Source organism: Pocillopora verrucosa, chromosome 14 (assembly GCF_036669915.1).
Source record: "Pocillopora verrucosa isolate sample1 chromosome 14, ASM3666991v2, whole genome shotgun sequence".
Lineage (NCBI taxonomy): Eukaryota > Metazoa > Cnidaria > Anthozoa > Scleractinia > Pocilloporidae > Pocillopora > Pocillopora verrucosa.
In genome coordinates, this window is record NC_089325.1 from 4,192,523 (window position 1) to 4,210,604 (window position 18,082).

The 18,082-nt window shown below is 38.2% G+C and overlaps 2 protein-coding genes across 3 annotated transcripts; both read left to right on the forward strand.

Annotated features, from left to right (window-relative positions):
* The first annotated feature begins 1,017 nt into the window (after positions 1–1,017).
* Positions 1,018–7,815, forward strand: LOC131795126 (GRB2-associated-binding protein 1). Of its 2 annotated transcripts, XM_059112696.2 has the most exons (6): positions 1,018–1,218; positions 2,406–2,432; positions 3,166–3,439; positions 3,748–5,427; positions 6,559–7,097; positions 7,357–7,815. In XM_059112696.2, exons 1-6 carry the CDS (start codon positions 1,135–1,137, stop codon positions 7,537–7,539), a joined length of 2,787 nt encoding a protein of 928 aa, XP_058968679.2. In that variant the 5' UTR covers positions 1,018–1,134; the 3' UTR covers positions 7,540–7,815. The 2 variants fall into 2 exon arrangements, with proteins under 2 accessions (XP_058968679.2, XP_058968680.2); XM_059112697.2 differs by lacking the exon at positions 2,406–2,432 and having other exon boundaries at positions 1,019–1,218.
* A 2,161-nt stretch (positions 7,816–9,976) lies between these two features.
* On the forward strand, positions 9,977–17,668 carry LOC131795136 (patched domain-containing protein 3). Its single transcript, XM_059112706.2, has 4 exons — positions 9,977–10,492; positions 12,853–14,061; positions 14,508–15,652; positions 16,064–17,668. The coding sequence occupies exons 1-4, from the start codon at positions 10,398–10,400 to the stop codon at positions 16,270–16,272; spliced, it is 2,658 nt and encodes an 885-aa protein (XP_058968689.2). The 5' UTR covers positions 9,977–10,397; the 3' UTR covers positions 16,273–17,668.
* The last annotated feature ends 414 nt before the right edge of the window (positions 17,669–18,082 follow it).

Here is an 18,082-nt window from a genome sequence, read left to right on the forward strand (position 1 = left end):
ATGAGTCGTGACTTAGACACTGAGGAAACCTCCTAGCGAAAGGTCATGATGATCTCATTTCCCGAAGTCCTTGAAAATATATCCCGAATTGTGTGAGCACATTCGGGATCGATCATAGAAATCGTCAGAAAACGGAAAATAAACTCAATCCACTGATAGATTCTTCCTCGTGTATGCTTTTAAGTTTTATTTTTCCTCTTCCTTTGTCTCCTCAAGCCTTTATACATGATCGGTTTTTTCGCAATCGAGGCCAGCCGTAATTAATAGAAGTACGTGAAAACTCAGTTTCGGTTCTGTGTATGTGTTTGACTTGCTTAAGCTGGCACGAAAACTTTTAAGCTATAAAATGACGGTTAGCTTAAAGTTTGCACTTTCCTTCTACAACAATAATGTTAGAGACGGATCAAATAACTGGGAGAGGATCTAAAGTGAATTTTTGTGACGTCACTTAAATTCTCGAATTTCACTGTTAAAATACATCTTCGCTTCAGCTTACATGGAAAGGGAAATTTTCGCTAATCTGACTTGTAAATAGGATGGATTTTGAAAATACCCGCATTTTCCGTTTAGGGCCAACAGTCCATTGGATCTGTCATAACGAAATTGAAATATTCTCTTGAGCTTGTGAACAGCAACAAAAATGATAACAATAATCAAATAAAAAAGTACATAATATATAGCTTATTTAACTAAAAATGACGTAATTAAAGTTGCACATCGCATTAGAGACACTCTCATTCCACCCACGAAAATTGTGAAATACTTCCTCAACAAGGGCATGTTTGTCTAGAAATCCATTCTTCGATTTCCGACCGCTCTGAAGGTTTTATTCGTTGACCTGCATGAATCACGAGAGATTTTAAAGTCGGAATTCTTTTGCCAATTTAGGTCAGGAAATTGCCGGAGCCTGAAAAGCGCACGGATTGTTTACTGGCATATGATCTCAAAGAGTATGCATTGTTGTACCATGTGATATTCATTGACCAATCAGAGACTCGCCTTAGTCTGCTGGGTGAGTGTGGGTGACTTCCGTGTTGGATCGATCGTCAGCGTATTTTTGTTGTCGAGTGCTCGTTTCGCTAGAAGGTGCAATTACTGCCAATTTGCCCTACTGACAAGAACCAAGACGTATTCATGACGAGAATGGATGATGAAGATATCGTGATCTCAGGATATCTGCGGAAATCGCCTCCAGAAAACAAATTTAAAGTCAGCTCGGTAAGCGATTATGTAAAATGCCCTGTAATTATTTAATACCTTGATTTTGTAAGTTTAAATTCGAGTGCATTTGGTCGTTATCACGATATGAAGCCTGTGAGGTACATCCATACTTATTTTATATGCTAAGTGCTTCATCAATACCCAGTTTCCGTTCCTAGCCTGAGACAGTTTTGAACAATTGTTTAATCAGGGACTTCGTTGTAGCGTACGCTGGTTGACTGATCTTTGGTCGATCGGGGCTTCTATCAATGAAGCGAGCTGATCGAAAGATTCTATCCGGCATGCTAACCCTACCATGTTTGAAGTGTTTCCGATTTTAACTCCCTTATAATGATTCGGGGTTTTGCAAGGTATAGATTACGAACAACAGACTATGATAAACAATTAAGATGTTAGTGGCATTCGCTTAATCTACAAGGTGTTCATGGTTGCTACGACTTCCGTAGGCCATCAGTTTAATTAGGGAATCCTTTCGAACGACAAATGATCTCACCGGTTTTTCCCGTTGCAACAAAGGGAATACTGAAAGTCTTAAGCAACTCTTCTGTCCATACTGGAATTATTCCTTTTTCGCTATGAATATTACTCCGACAATTCTCATCTCTCGGAACGCAGAAGTGTTCATTAATGCAAACGTTTTTCATATGATTAGTCAACGAAGATACATTTACTACCGAGTGTTGTGTTTGTAAAGGGGATTAATCTGTAAATGAGAACAAAGTTTCTCTAAAGCATGCGAGTTTTAACTTGTTAGCCTGCGGGCTTTTGCAATAGTGGGTTTATTGAAAACACATTACATAAATTTGCAATACGAGATACGAAAAGGTCTATTACCCTAGCAATATCAGAAGTCAAAATAATTTCGTCCTTGCTGTTAGAGAACTTTGCAAATTTTAACCGTGGTAAACTGTGTTTGCTTACTATGTCTCTAATACGTTTTCTGAAAAATTCAACTTTTAATTTCTATATCTTGTCATTGTGGAAAGTTGTTGCTAACATGTTTACTAAAGAAATTTAAATATAGAACTTCCTAATTAGTGTTAATAGTTAAGCCTAAAAATGTCGTAAATTGTTAGCACAGAGGAAAAAAACAAAACAAATAAGGAAGGAGGAAGGCATTTCTTAGAAAACTACTATTTCATTTTCTGAGGTGGACTTATGCTGTATATGGTGTTATTTTTCAGAGACATATTTCATTGCAGCTAAAATTTGTAAGTTACTGTGTTAACTTGTCAACTTTCTTGTTAGCTAAAAATCCACATAAATTTGCCTGGAGGGTTTGATAAATACTTAATGTTTAAGTTGATTCCTACTAAGTTTTGAGTTTGAAGCATTCCTAGCTCAGTTTTCAAGGAACTACTGTTAATTTTGTATATTGTTTCCTTCCAAATTCTTTTTGTCATTATATAAAATTAATAATTGTTGATTTAAGCTCCAGGAAATAATTTGGTCAGTATTGCACGTCATGTAGACAAGCATTTCCTTGATATGTAATTTGCATGCACTTAATATAACGTACGTGTAGTTGGTTCAGTGACTCATCAATATTTGCTGTTGGCTGTTCACATCTGGTCTGAAAATAAAAAAAAAAACATCTAAAAACATCTTGCCTTAATTAGTTCTTTTTCTCTTGGAATAAAGGCCCTCTCAAGTTGCATAAACATTAATGTAAATTATGGCTTGCTCTGTTTTGTTTTTCTGAATTATTTGCATTTTTGGCACCTGTAAGAAGTTATTTATACTAAACTTTTGATTTCAATATCACATCTTAGAAATGAATAACAAGGTAGTTTGACAATTATCTAATTTAAGGCTATTAAGTTTTTGTTGTGCTTGGTGAAACATAACAATCTGTCATTTGATTGAATGTATTACAGACAAAATTAACTCTAATTGGATCATGTTTTTTGCTTGGTTCTAACGTTGTTTTTATTTCTTTTGTAGTGGCAGAAACGCTACTTTGTTTTGCACAGAAATCAAAAACTTCAGTATTATAAGAGTGACAAAGACAAAAGACCAATAAAAGATGCACTTAACTTGGGGAATTGCAAGTCTGTTGAGTCACATTTAACAAACTCAAAATTCAAGTATGTGTTCAGTATTGCCATGGAGACAAGAACATACTATCTTGTGGCAGACTCGGAATTGGAAATGGTAAACTGGGTGGATAAAATCTGCGATGTTTGTGGATTTTCAAGGATAGATACTAAAAATCAAGGTTAGATATTTTGAGTAGGAAATAATGATGTTAGACTGACAGTAAGTGCCATGCTGTTGTGAAATTTTTGGTACGTTTTTTCCATGATTTACTATTTTTATATATTTTTTTGTGATTGAATGTCCTCACATTGAGTCCAAAATGAATGAACAGAATCAGAACAAGGATAATGAAAGCAGTTTAAAAGAATTACAACATCGTTCCAAAAGCTTCACTTTTGAGTGCATTTTTTCCCCTTTTTGTGAATAAAAAAAGTTGGCTTGTAAAATTAGTGACCTCTTACTTATTTGCATTTTTCTTCCTTTTAGATGCAAGCTCCCCTCAGAGAACAAACACACATCAGCCATCTCCCATACATTCACGTCCGATTGTTGCTGCTAGACCTAGGCCAACAAGTCCTGTTGGATCTCCTTCTGGCAATTTATCACCCTTATCTCCAACAGGTCCTTGTCCACTTTCCATTCCCAAACACATAATGGATGAAAGAAACAAAACCAGGTCAATAAGTGATCCTCCAGACCCTTCTCTAATCCCTCAAGTTTACCGCGATAAACAGAGGAGGCAGTCAGAACAAATTGGAAGCCTTACATGTCCCATGAATGTACATAGTGGACAGCACTCCCCTTCTGGTATATCACCAAGGCATAACATGGCCACGACTTGGGGTCCATCTGAAACTTATGATGTGGTACCTTCTCCAAGAAGTGTATCTCAAGAGCCATATGACACTTTACCTAGTCCCCAGAGAGTTCCAGAAATAGATGATAATTATGATGATGTTCCCATTCCTCGACCAATCAACTCCTCTGCTCATCCTTCTTCACCAAGAGTGAAACCAAATGCTTGCCTTTTGTCTCCTACACAAGATGGCTATGATGCTGTACCTCTTCCACGTCCAGTCTCTCAGGCTAGTAACAGATCATCACAGGATGTGTATGACATGGTGCCTCCTCCAAGGCCAACATCTTCTTGTAGTGAGACACAGGAGGACCAGGGGCTGTATGATGTACCTCCTACACTGAAGTCACCTGAGAGAGAAAACTACGATTTTGTTCCACCTCCCAGGCGAGCATCTGCTGTAGATGAGCAAGACGGCCAAAGTTTTTATGACATTCCTCCTCTCACCAAGATGTATGAACAGGAAAACTATGATGTTGTTCCTATTCCAAAGCCAATAGGAAAAAAGAATGCACACGTTAGCCAGGGTCTCTATAGAGCACAAGAAAGTGAAAATTACGACATTGTTCCTCAACCAAGACCAGTATCTTCAGGAAGTGACCTGCAAGATGGCCAAGAAATCTATGATGTTCCACCTTGTGGAAGACTATCGGAACAGAGTGATTATGACACCCCACCACCTGTATACAGACCCAGACATTCCCAGCAGGATGCATCAAAGGAAAATTATGATGTTGTACCATTACCGCGCCCTACATCACAAGATGTATATGATGTTGTTCCCCCAGCAAGACCAGCTCGTGTTACAAGCTTGCCAATGGATAAAAACAATCAGGACCCCCGTTTTTCAGACAGTTATTGCCCCCAGACTAATGAAGATTCTTCTGATGTTTACAACTGGGTACCACCTCCAATACCATCCCCACATCAGTCTCAAAATGATTATGACACGTTACCAAAAACTAACCGTCCTGTCAGTGCAGATTCTGGGCTGAATGCCTCATTTTCAAGCATTAGTTCCTTGAAATTTGAGAACCAGGATGAAAAGTATGATGCACCTTTACCTCCAGTTCCAAAAGACAGAGACTCTGGGTCTCTAAGTGATGAGACTCCTGATTATGACCTTAATTCTGAGGATATTTATGACAGGCCACCAAATTTAGCATCTAGAGACTCCAATTATGATGTTCCTCCTAGGCAAGAAGCTACCTATGATGTGTTACCCACACATCCAACTGAGTTGTATGATGTCCCTCCAACATACACTGATGATATTTACGATGTGCCTCCGCCAGCAATCCCCAATCAAGGTATGCAGGTTATCTATTATTGACTCTTTGACTCCCAGAAGTACTGTCCAGTAGTTAGCACTTAACTTCTCCCAATATGTCCATACATAATCCAGCAAACATACAATAAGAAGACTCAAACTTATCAGGAATAAGTTGTTATCTTGACCAGTAACAAGAAATTCTCACAACTACTTTGCAAGGAAATTTGTAGCAGCTAGAGAGGAGAATTAATTATCAGATCCTGGAAGTGAACCTTTTACAGCCTAACATCAGTATGGATAATCTCTACACTGTTATTTATAAATTTCGTAAGGTGTTTATAAGGAGAACTTGTTTAACAATCAAGAGCTTGTTTCGTTGGTGATCATTTCCTCCATTCTCATGTAAGGAGAAAATAGATGCTGGTCACTTTTAGGGTTTAAAGGGTTAAAAGGTTTAGAGATTTGTTTTTTTCTTTTGTGGTAAGAGCAATCCATTCACCTATCACCAGCCAGTTGTAAAAAAGAAAACATTTAAGGTTATTTTAACTTCTGGTGCATGTCAGTAGGTCAATCACTTCAACAGACAGCACAAAAAAGTACAGTTCAACAGGCTTTGACAGTTAGTCAGTCCATGTCAGAACACTCCTCCCCTTTGTATAGGAAAGAGTTGGTAATTCACCTGGTAACCTTGTGGTGCTTTCACATAAGAAAAAAATCCATGTAGCAAAATCATGTCAAATCATTTTCTAGAACATGAGTGTAAAGATGTTAAGATCAGAGAAAGTATAGAATAAAAAGATTGGTCTATACGTGGCTTAATTTAATGACAACATGTACATCAATTAGCTTTTACCATCTACTTAATTTTTAAATTGGAGTGTATGGATTTTTGAAAAGTGAAAATTTTTGGCTGTCTTGACAATTTTGTTGCACTTCTACTTGTGTATTGGATGGGAACTGGGAACAAACTTGTAAATGAACATTGAAAGGTAAATAGTGAATTTTAGGAGGGAAGTTTTCTATTCTTGAATTAGACTTTCTTTGGCTGTTTCATTGAAAGAAAAATGTGTTATTGGGGGTATACACTATACCTTAATGCAGCAACGCAAAAAATTCCACTTTGATTAATATTTGATTTTAAAAGTTTTATGTCATTTGGTGAATTCAGGTGGAAACACAGCAGCACCAATGGTTGATCGCACGCTTAAAAGACCACCACAAGTCAACAGAGCTATTAAGCCAAAGACTCAGGCATCACAAGACCACAGTTACTGTAACATGGCACCACCTGTTGATAGACAAAGCAAGTACAAGAGAAACGCTATGCCTAAGCCAGAGCATAGTTACATAAACTATCAATCGCAACCACGTCCTCAGAATCTGCCCCTTGTGAGGATTTTAAATAACAACCCATTGGTTGGGTCCTTGCCGAGCCAGCGGAACATGCAGCAATCTGGGGGTGCAGTTGACGATTTAGAATATTGTGAAATGACGCCCACAAGATCACAGTGGACAAGATGCTATAGTCTTGATAAAGATGGATCATCCAAGCCACATGGTAATGATCAATTTTATGAGGACATGTCAGCAATGCAGAGCAGGAGGCTCTCTGGTGCAAAGAGCAGCTCCTCCTCATCATCCTCTCTGGCTGAGAATGATGATGTTTACACCACCATGACTCCTGGCCATGCCTCTTCACCAATGCCAGTAAGTGGTGATTGTTGTATCAAGTCAAATACCAATGCAGTAAATTTGCAGCATACTAAATTATGTGAGCAGATCCCATTTTAAACAAAGGTTTAACAGAAGCTGTTTTTCAGGCTTCCATTCTTTTACCTGGGAAGGAAAAGGGGTAGGGGACTGGGTCTATGTTGATGTTGAGGATGACCTCTTGGATGTCACATATTAGAGGCTGATATTGTACATTTGTACCCCTTAACTTCTGCTTACCACCAATTATATTTAGATGGAACAGAGGAAAAGAAAAGATCTTCTGTATGCAGAGGTAGAGATTGTGGACAGTCCTCAGCACAAGCCTCAGGCTGCTGCGGTAATCAAGAAATCTAATAACACCCACTATACCTACATAAATGAGGAATCTACCAGAGCTCTTCTGCAAACCTCTAATGCGCGAAGAGGGAATCGCTGAGTGGGTGAATGCAATTGATCAAAAAACAAACATTGCAATATTTAACAATAAATGATTTCTCCCTTTTTTGGATAATGAAGGGGTTCTGTTATGACATAGAGAAAAAAAAGAGAGAAAAAATTAGAGAAAATCATATTGAGGATTATGCAGCTTGTCATTTTGGTTTGTTTCAAACACTCACAAATATTTTTTTTAGAGAAATATGGCATGATGTTAGTTCATCTATTTAAAGTTGAAATTGTATGAATGCAATAAACTCTTTTTTTTTTTTTTTTTAAGAAGACTCAAATGTACAGTATGCAAGGTGTAGTGATTCCAGTGATATCATGATAAATCATGATTCCTAACAAAGTAACTAGTAGAGGTGTTTTTTTATTTTCAGCCTTATATTTGATTTTGAATACAGAATTTAAAAATTTTATTTGTCAGTGACAATTTACTTACCTGCACAATGTATATATCATTTTGTACAGGTAAATTGTTTAATCAACAAATGTATAGTAGATGGTATCAATATGACAAATTAATTTACTTAGACATCTAAGTATACAAATATTTTCCTCTTTTATCAATAAATTTATAATGCACAAAGAAGGAGTGGATTTGGAACTTGATAATTGTGATTCTTTGCAAATAAACATAATAAAACTTAAAAAACATTTTTAAAGTGAAATTGCATTGCCACCCTCTGATTTTAATTTTTTTTTGTAGAGTACTGTCCGTGCATGATATTTTTACATAGCTGTAAAGCATGATGCAATTTAAAGTAGAGTGATTTTGAAAGTAATAGAACTTAAAATGTTCTGTTTCACTCTTGAACTGCATCACAAGAATACTGCAATGTTGTGGTACATTGCAAAGGTGTTTAACTGGGAACAGTTGTAATTTTTCTAATCTAGAAATTAGAGAATAGTTGACAACTGACAAGGCCAAAGGCTCAAGTAAACTGTAAATTTTTTAAATTTAGTTTCTCTGGGTCAGCTTAAAGATGCCAAGTACTGCAGTTACTAAGAATGCATGTGAGCATTGAAGTATTAGTCAGAATGTGGGCATTAATTTATGACCTTTGTTACCATAATTTTTTGAGATAATTGATGCATACAATAGTTGCTGTAAATGTATACTGCATCATTTTTAATTAGTTCTGTTTTGTAGAGAAGTAACATGTAAATTAATCATTACTGGTGCTGATGGTGGAATAGGAGTTGCTATCTAAAAATGTTACCTAGCAGTGATTAAATCTCCTTACTTTTCGAGGCTTAGCGCGCTGAAATTGGTTATGGTACTGTTCTTATTAAATTTAGTAACTAGATAAATAACTAAGCGTATCTTAAATTTGTAGACGAAATCCTAATTGTTATGGAGTATCTGATAAATGGTTTTATACATTTTTATTGAATTTCCTTATAGTGTAGTTAATAGAAATACCAATTTTTAAGCTTACAGTTATTGGTGATCATGGTAGGCTGCAATAATTTGGTAGCTACTTAAGTCTTTTGACGATGGCTACAACTTCAAATAAAAGGGGAAATGTCTGTTATATGCTAGAGTTTTTAAACAACATTTGGAAGTGTCCATCATGAAGTTTGAATAATAAATGTATTATTATATAGTCATCATAATATTATATATTTTTATGTGAGCAAAATTAAATGACTATTTACCTAACTGGTTCCCTTTGAAATGGTCTTTTTAGTTAATGTTTTTGTACAAAGTTTTGTAAATTTATTTTTTATAGTAAAAGTTTGTGTTAGAGAGCTGCTGTGATGTTGATGAAACATAATAAAGAGGAACTTAAAAAAATATTTTCAGATCATGATGGATATATTGGTTTTATTGCATTTTTTATTATATGTTATTTGTTGGGGCTCTTGAGTAATGGTATGCCTTGGCGATTTTGTTCCACAGGCATTCTTGTTTTCCAAACAAATGTGATAGTGTTTTACACAAATAAACGAGAAAGAAAATATCTGCATTGGACATTTTTAGCAGTTCCAAACAAGCAGTCTTCGTTCTTGGGGTGCGTTGTCATTTGCAAATTTAGCGTAGCCGGAAGTAAATGGAATTATTTAGTAAATGAATTAATGGTGATGAAGATTATGAAGACGATGATAACGACAATGAGTATAAATACTGTCTAAATGTAAGGCAGACACGAACAGAAACGCATAGAAAGACAGTTGAAAGTTCGTTGTTCGTATGCAAACTAATCCGGTTAGAATATTTGGATAGGCGATTTTCTAATAATAAACCGATCCACAACCTTTCTGTTTTGGCGCCGAATCTTCATCTCTGTCAGTTTTGAGATCGAGGTAATGACGCTATAATGAAAGAGGAAAGACGAGAAGTTTGGTTTGGTTGTGGTATAGAGGGGTTAACACGTGGATTGAGTTTGGGTTGCTTACGTGACGTCATTGTAATTTGTCTGAGAAATTTACATTGAGAAGATTCGCTTCATTCGACGGCGGACTTTAAGTCGATTGGCAGTGTATCATTTCTGTACAGCTGATGGAGATGTTTGGGTTCACGCGCCGATATCAAGAAGAACTTTGACCAAAGATATTCAGCTTACTATGTCCATGATAGAAAAGATTACGCTGGTTTTGGGTTGCAATGATTCAAAGATAACAAGTTAGCGAGCTTGTCTCCCCTCCTCTGAGTGAAAGCGACCGAACGATGCCAAATTAAGAGTCAACAACTTTTGAATGTAGCTTCGATGGATTAAAGAAATATGCAGCAGTCTTTTCTAAACCCAAACTACTCAGAAGAATCAAGGGTTTTGCCGGGTTTTTACTTTCGCATCGATCTGTTTCACTTCCTTCCTTTGGCAGACAAATTTAGATCGGGTGTCTAGTACAATGAGCGGATCGATTACCAACCAGCCGTTCTTGGAAGAACAAAATGGTGTCATACACACTGCTAAAGGAACTACGGACCGAAAGAGCGAAGGAAGGTGAGAAAATGTTAAATTTTTAGCTTAGATTTAATCTATAACCTCTGAATTCGTGTTCCTTTCTTTGATACGTTAAGTATTCATAGCAGCATAATTCACAATTGACAGGTTGCCAGGTGCATACTCAGCTCGAAACAGAAATTCGCATGAAACGACAACACACCGTGTATTATGAATTCATTCAGCATAAATTATTGAAGATTTTAATTTTTCTTTCAAGGGCTTATTGAAAAATATCTCTTTGAAAGTTTCCTACACCAATATCTCGTCTGTAGAACGGGTGATCTTATTGATTAAATATTTCTTGTCTTAGTCAGACCATAAAGTTTTCGGAATACATAGTCAACTTTCCACGTTGGATACGCTTATTTTCAGACGTGATATTACAAATGTTGAACATGCTGTGTTTGTGTATTGTTGCAAATATAATGACTGTCTCCCTGTCTACCCTGATCACAGCATTTCATAGATTCCTGGGGGATTTCCTTGGTTACTCACGTGATGACATTTCCAATCCCCCTTCCATGAGTCATTATTTGTGCTGGAGAGTTAAAAGTGAAATCGAAATTGTATTTCAGTAATCCTTTACTGACCATGTAATATAATGACATTCTGAGTTATGATACCATGGACATGGCAAGTTGACCCAAATATTAAATTTTGCTTGGGTCTTGGAGGGATGCTTAAGTGGAATGATATAACGTTTGAATTTTTTCAGTGTTACAAACCTGAATCATTACAACAACTGCATATGATCCTGTGGGGATAAGTGATGTATATTCATGTTTTAACTCTTTTTATAACTCAGAGGAGTATAGATGAGTTCACTTGATAAATATGAAAGATATACATGGGCCAGCATCCTGTGCAGGAGAATTTGAATAATTCTTTAAATACATTATGCTTTTGGGCCTCTTTGCTAAAAAACCAAAAAACTAAGCCTCCATGAAGATGTGGACATTAATTTTAAGAAAATAAAGTTACCAAGAAATATAAAAAATCATCTAAAGAAGCAATGAAGTCTTCTGATCTGATGACGCATCCTGCATCCCTGGACCCACCTCCCCTCCCCCTCTCCTTCAACTATGGCTTGTATAGGTCATTGAATTTCAATTTAAAAAACAAAAAATTGTTTTCATTTACAAATATTGTGCTTTTGATTGTCAAACATTCCTCAATCTTAAGCTGTTTCTTAGAGGTTAGACTAGAGTGTTGGCTTAAACAAGAAAAAATTGTGTCATTTATCTCCTCCATTTTGCATGACTGTGGATAGATTTCATAAGGAGAGGGTTCTTGTTGATCATTTACCAGAGGTACAAGAGGTACTGTACCTTTTCTAACAAGCACCCATGCTCTAATAAGTGCCCTCTCCTGAATAAGCACCCACCCCACAAGTTATAATTTCAAAAAAGCACCCCCCCCTTGAATAACTGCCCCCTCTTCCCTTACCATCTTCATTAGTGGGGATACATGAAAAATGTAATTCTATTAATTATATTTTATAACTTTTTAAGCGTCAACTACAGCAGAATCTTTTCCATTCCACTAATTTTTATTTCCTTGTGCTTATAGTGTTCCTTTATAAGTGATCAGTTCTTTTCACTTTTGTACTTTTGCTGGGTAAACTTAATAAGCACCCCCCTCCAATTAAGTGCCCTTCTTCCAATAGGTGCCCTCCCTCCCCTTTTTTTTAGCCAAAATGCTAAATAAGCACCCGGGCATTTATCTGAGGAAATACAGTATCCTGGTCTCTAATTGCTTTGTGCCACAGAAACTGGGATAAACCCTGACCACATGAGCCAGTGGGCCTGATTGCTGCCTTCATCTTTACCACACTGGTGGGTGGAGACAGGCTTTGTAACCTAAGTGTGTCCAGCCTAAGAATAAGTGACCTTGCCAGGGCTCAACCCTGGATCTGCATCTTTCACTAACTAATCATTACAAACCAGCCTACTGTTGACCCGACCCCTCACTTGTTTCGACCCGCCCCAGGCCTTGCTTCTTTTGCACTTCGCCAATACTATCGTGCCTATGCTCTCCCAGGGGTGTAATCGTGACCTCCTCAAAGGGGGGAGGGGGTGGGATCGCACCGTGTCAAACAGAGGATACACACCAGATTGCCATGTTCACGCCGTGTTTTTTTTTTTTTTTTTTTGGGGGGGGGGGGGAGTACTACGTGACGGGCACCCCAGGACTACCCCCGCAACTCTCCGTTTAACCAACTGACCCTCCGCTTAATGAGCTGAACCCCAAGCTAACACAGACGCTATTTATTTCAGTAACGTTTAACACATAACTGATGCTTTGGTCAATAATAACCGGTCACGCATCTTTTTTATTTATTTTTATCGTTCCACTAGGAAACATCGCTGCAGTCTGTGCGATAAGTGGTCTGCTTTGTGCAGTCGGTTTATTCGCCTGTTACAACATCTCGTTGGGTTTCTTGGAGAAAAAATTGCTGGGCACCCTGTGGCTTGCATGGCGATCTGCATTTTCTTCGTTTTATTCTGTGCTGTGGGATTCCTGTGGCTGAAAACGGAAAGCAGAACTGAAAAACTCTTTATTCCTCAAGATAGTAGAGCCATCAACGACTTAAACAGAGCTGAAAAGTTTTTTCGACTGAAGGTTCGTGTAGCGGGTGTAATTTTGGTAGCCCATGCAGAAAATCCTAACATTCTTGCGCCAGAATGCCTGGCGGAGGCCCAAAACGTACACAGTCAAATTATAACATTGAAGTCTTTTACAGAATTTTGTTTGACTCTCTCTGGACAGAAAGCTAGTTCCTTGAATAATTGCGTGACTATTGATCCGTTTCAAATTTTTCAAGACAGAAATTTTAGCAACAAGTCGTTGATACAAATTCAAGCAGAAATCAATACAGCATTCAACAATACACGTTTACTAATGCGAGACGGACAGCTTTTCCTGCGAAACTTTCCCCAGATATTCGGTGATGTGACAAAACAGACAAGCAATCGTACGATTACTGGCGCACGTGCAATGCAGCTGAAATATCTGATCAGAGACCCACCTGAGGATGACGTCAACAAGAAAGTCCTGGAATGGGAAAAGACCTTTCTTGACAAAGTGGCCTCCATGTCTGCCTCCTGTTTTGAGATTTACTACGAGGCAGAGAGAAGCACAGATGACGCTATTAAAGAAAACAGTAGCGCTGATATAACTCTGGTATCAATCACCTTTACTATTATGATCTCATTCGCCTGTTTCATGCTTGGAAAATTTGTTAATCCGCTGACCGGTCACTCGATGCTCGCAAACGTAGGAGTTCTTGCAGTGGCGTTCGGTATTTTGGCGGGAATGGGTCTGGGCACCTGGTCCCGTGTGACGTACGTGAACATGATAGGCGTGGTGCCATTTCTAGTGTTAAGTATAGGCATCGATGATATGTTCATTATAGTGGATGAGCTTGATCGACAGCCACGTGATGTGGGCGTGATCAGGACTGTCAAGGAAGTAATGTCGCGAACAGGAGCCACAGTTACTATGACAACCATGACTGACTTGGTTGCATTTGCCGTGAGTACATCAACTGCTTTTCCCGCTATTAGGTAAGATTTAATGATTTTCTGTTCTTGTATTCCTTCATTGCTCAAGTTGTAGGTGTGCGTAGCCCAGTATTTAGACTGACAACGTACAATGGCGGACGTTCTCAACCGGAGTGTAATAGGCTCGACTGGAGCACTTACCACTATACTATACACTTAAATGCAAATCTCAGCAAGAACGTACCTTCCTAATAAGGACACGTGAAATTTAACCTTTTCCAGCCTTTCAGTAAGAAAACAACGACGGAATGGTACCCACTCCGATATGATCGCGCCTTTGTATTCTAACCGGCTGGAAGGGATCACTTTGAGTCAGTGTTAAAAGTCTTTTATTTGTCACTTGTTTTTTGTATTATCTTTGTTTTTAAAGTACTGCATATTTCAACTGCAATGCAGGGACTATTTTGCACTGTACTTCCTGACTAGATTTCTTCGTCCATCTCTTTCAGATACTTTTGCACTTACGCAGCCTTAGCCGTTACGCTCTCCTATGCTATGATGATAACCTTTTTCGTCGCCGCAATGACGTTTGACATCAGAAGAATAAAATCCGGCCGAAGAGACTGCCTGCCTGTATGCACAGTACCACCCACGAAAGATGGTCAACCCCACTGGGACGCACCGCGCCCTCAGACCTCGAACCGTTTACTAAAGGGTTGGGCAAAATTTCTTATGTTACCTGCAACGAAATTTTTTGTGCTTGTCATTTCTGTGGCAATCCTTGCCTTGGGAATTTATGGAACGACCAAGGTGACTGAAAATTTCGATAGAAGAATGCTGGCAAAAGATGACTCTGCGCTTTTGAAATTTCTGAACGTTCGAGAGAAATATTACGAACAAACCATTCCTGTTAGTTTGGTCCTAACGGGTAACATTGATTACAGCGATCCTGATGTCCAAGACGAGATCAGGCAGCTGTCGAAAATTGTTAAGGACAATTGCTATTACCGAACTCAGGCTGTGTCTTGGATTGAAGTTTTTACGAATTTCTCTGCTGCGAGTGGGATGAACATTACTGGACCACATTTTATGCCTGCCCTAAAACTGTTCCTTGAAAGTCCTGAATGTTTATCTTTCAAACAAGATGTGAAACTGTCGTCCAACGGAAGTCGCGTCATTGCGTCTCGTGTCATGGCTTTCTTGAAGAGCAACCCAAGCTCTACCTTTCAGAAGGACGCCATGTTGACAATTCGTGAGGATCTTGCCAAGAAATCTCCACTCGACGTGATACCGATCACCCGTCCATTCATCTTTTTCGAACAGTATGCCATCATTGGAAGAGAGACCACAAGGAACCTCATCATAGCAGCCCTGGCTGTGCTGGTGGTAACATCTTTGTTCTTGGTCAATTTCACCGTAACACTTCTGGTGGTGGTGAATTTTGTGGCTCTGGTCCTCGAGCTGTTTGCGTTGATGTTCATCTGGGACGTGTCTTTGAATGGCGTCTCGATGATCACTCTTGTCATGGCCATTGGTTTTGCCGTGGACTACAGTGCGCATATTGCGCATGCGTTTGTGATGTCTGAGGAAGACACACCTAACAGGAGAGTCATTGACGCTGTTAGCACGCTTGGTGCCAGTGTCTTCATGGGAGGTAAGCGATTCTTTTATTCTCTCATTTCGATGGTGAATTAAACTCGAAGCCACTAACACGATTTAAAATTGCACGGGAAATTAATTGAAGCGCCAAGACAAGCACCCTTTATTCGGTCCTATCCTAAGGCGTCACCAAATCAGTGTGGCATTTCCTGGGAATCTCAAGTATAAAATTTGAAACAATGTCAGACATTTATATTCGATTGGCGGGCCTTGCAACATAGCACACCAACACTCGTAAAGGTCTAACCGAAACCCCTTCATTCAAAAGTCTACCGTACTGACTAATGCGATTGCATCTCGCTCATCATGAGGAGAAGCAATTTATCAGATTACTTAGTGCTTCTAGGCTAATTAGATTGTTCCTCATGCTTCTCACGTTTTTCAACTTTTGTTATCCTTTAAACAGGTTTCAGTACCTTTCTTGGGATGCTGGTGCTAGTCTTTGCCACTTCGGAGATCTATCGTATTTTTTTCCGCATGTTTGTGGGAATTGTTTCGTTCGGACTTCTCCACGGCTTATGTATATTACCCGTTCAACTGTCCCTGTTATGTTGGAAACCAGTTGTGACTCAGAGAGACCCAACGCATCTGTTAATAAGGGAAACAGATGTTTGATCCAAGAGGGAGGGGATGAGGTGGGGTTTTTAACCCTTTAACTCCCAGATCAAATTTATAATTCTCCTTACTGTTAACTTACAATTCTCATAATGTTAGTTCAGAGAATTTGGTATCGGATCAACTAATCATCCCCAATTTGATATTTTTCCTAATTCTCATCCCTCACCTGGTTGATATTGTACTGATATTGCAAGGAGAAATTCTGTCTTGGTCACTCATGGGAGTTAAAGGGTTAACTCTTACGTTGAAAGAGACACATGGAGAATTCGAATCCGCCCCGTTAACTTTTCACACCCTAACATCAATGTGCATATTCTCCAAACTGTTCTCTATACATTTCCCATGATAATGATAAGGAGAATATGTTGACCAATCAATAGCTTCTTTAGATGGTGATTATTTCCATTCTCCTATTCCCTTATAGTTTGATTCAGGGGTGATATTGTAAAAAAAAGTAAAATGATGGTCGCTCTTTGAGGTGAAAGGGTTAAAGCAACTTCTGTTGTGCTCGTTGGGAGAGATAGAAGTTTGTTGTACTTTGATTTCAAATCAAATTACAAATGATTACAAATGTAGTTTTAATGAGCAGACGTTTATTTTTTGAACCAATCTTCAGTTTATTAATTAATAAGGTTACGGCTAAATTCTTTTTACGTTGGGTCAAGTATTTATGGAATTACACTTTAGTGAGTTAGAAAGTGTGTAATCCATCTTGGAAATATAAAATGGTTGGTGTTCTTATCCTTATTTAAGATAATTTTTTTAGTCAGTTTAATCCACATTTGTTTTTTTCTCTGAGAACGTTTTAAAGCATATTTTGAAAGAACGCGTTATTATTTAAGTGGCAGTCGTACCGGTGTCGTAGTGTTTTATATGTAAATAGCAGCCAACTTATTTAAGATGACCATACCCTTTTGGGGATTTTGAAATATTTTAAAGGGTATAGAGTACATCTAATTATTAAAAAGTAACAACGATAAAATGTTATCAGAGTTTCCGTTCTAATATATATTTAAATTTTTCAAGAGTGACTTTGGAAAATTATGGGTTACAAGAAAAATTAAGAGGCAATTTCTCATGACGAGTGACTCTCATGTAATACATGGATGTGTACTTTGTGTGTGATGAGTAAATAGATCCATTTGTTCAACCTTACAACCTAGAAGATATAGGAGTCAGTTCTCCCCAATGTCCGCTCTATTTTTCATATGATTTTGATATTGAGAATTTGTGTTTAGAATCAACCAATTAGTATACTTTACTTAGTGTTTTTTTTCTCTCGTTACCTTACTGTTTGAAAATGGTGTGACATTGTAAGGAGAATTACCTTTTTGGTAACCCCTTGTTGTGAAACTGATTAAAGAAACCACAGCTTTACAGTGGTGGTTTTAGTGAAGAAGTCTAATTTTATATTTTACTGGATAGAGTTAGCTGTACGTAGAGGAAGACGTAGAGAATTGGGGGGGGGGGGTGGGGGGTAGGGTCCTTATCCCCTTTCACGCACGAATTTTAGCACATTTCATGCGTCACGTGGGCTTTAAACAGTGCTTCACGCGTCACGCATTGAAAGGGAAAACTTCAAATCTCAACTTGCCTCGCCTTTCTGTAAAAATTAGCGCGTCACGTACTGATTTAATCATGCGTTTCGTAAAAAACCCTTTGCCTAGGTTACCTAAAATAGTCATTTAAGTGTGTTAAAATCCTTCCATTTACAGACCGCTTACACAGTGCATGTTTGCATTGAAGGCACGCGGGCTCTTTGTTGTTCGGGTCTATTTGTGGGATTTGGAAAAAGTGAAGACTGAGA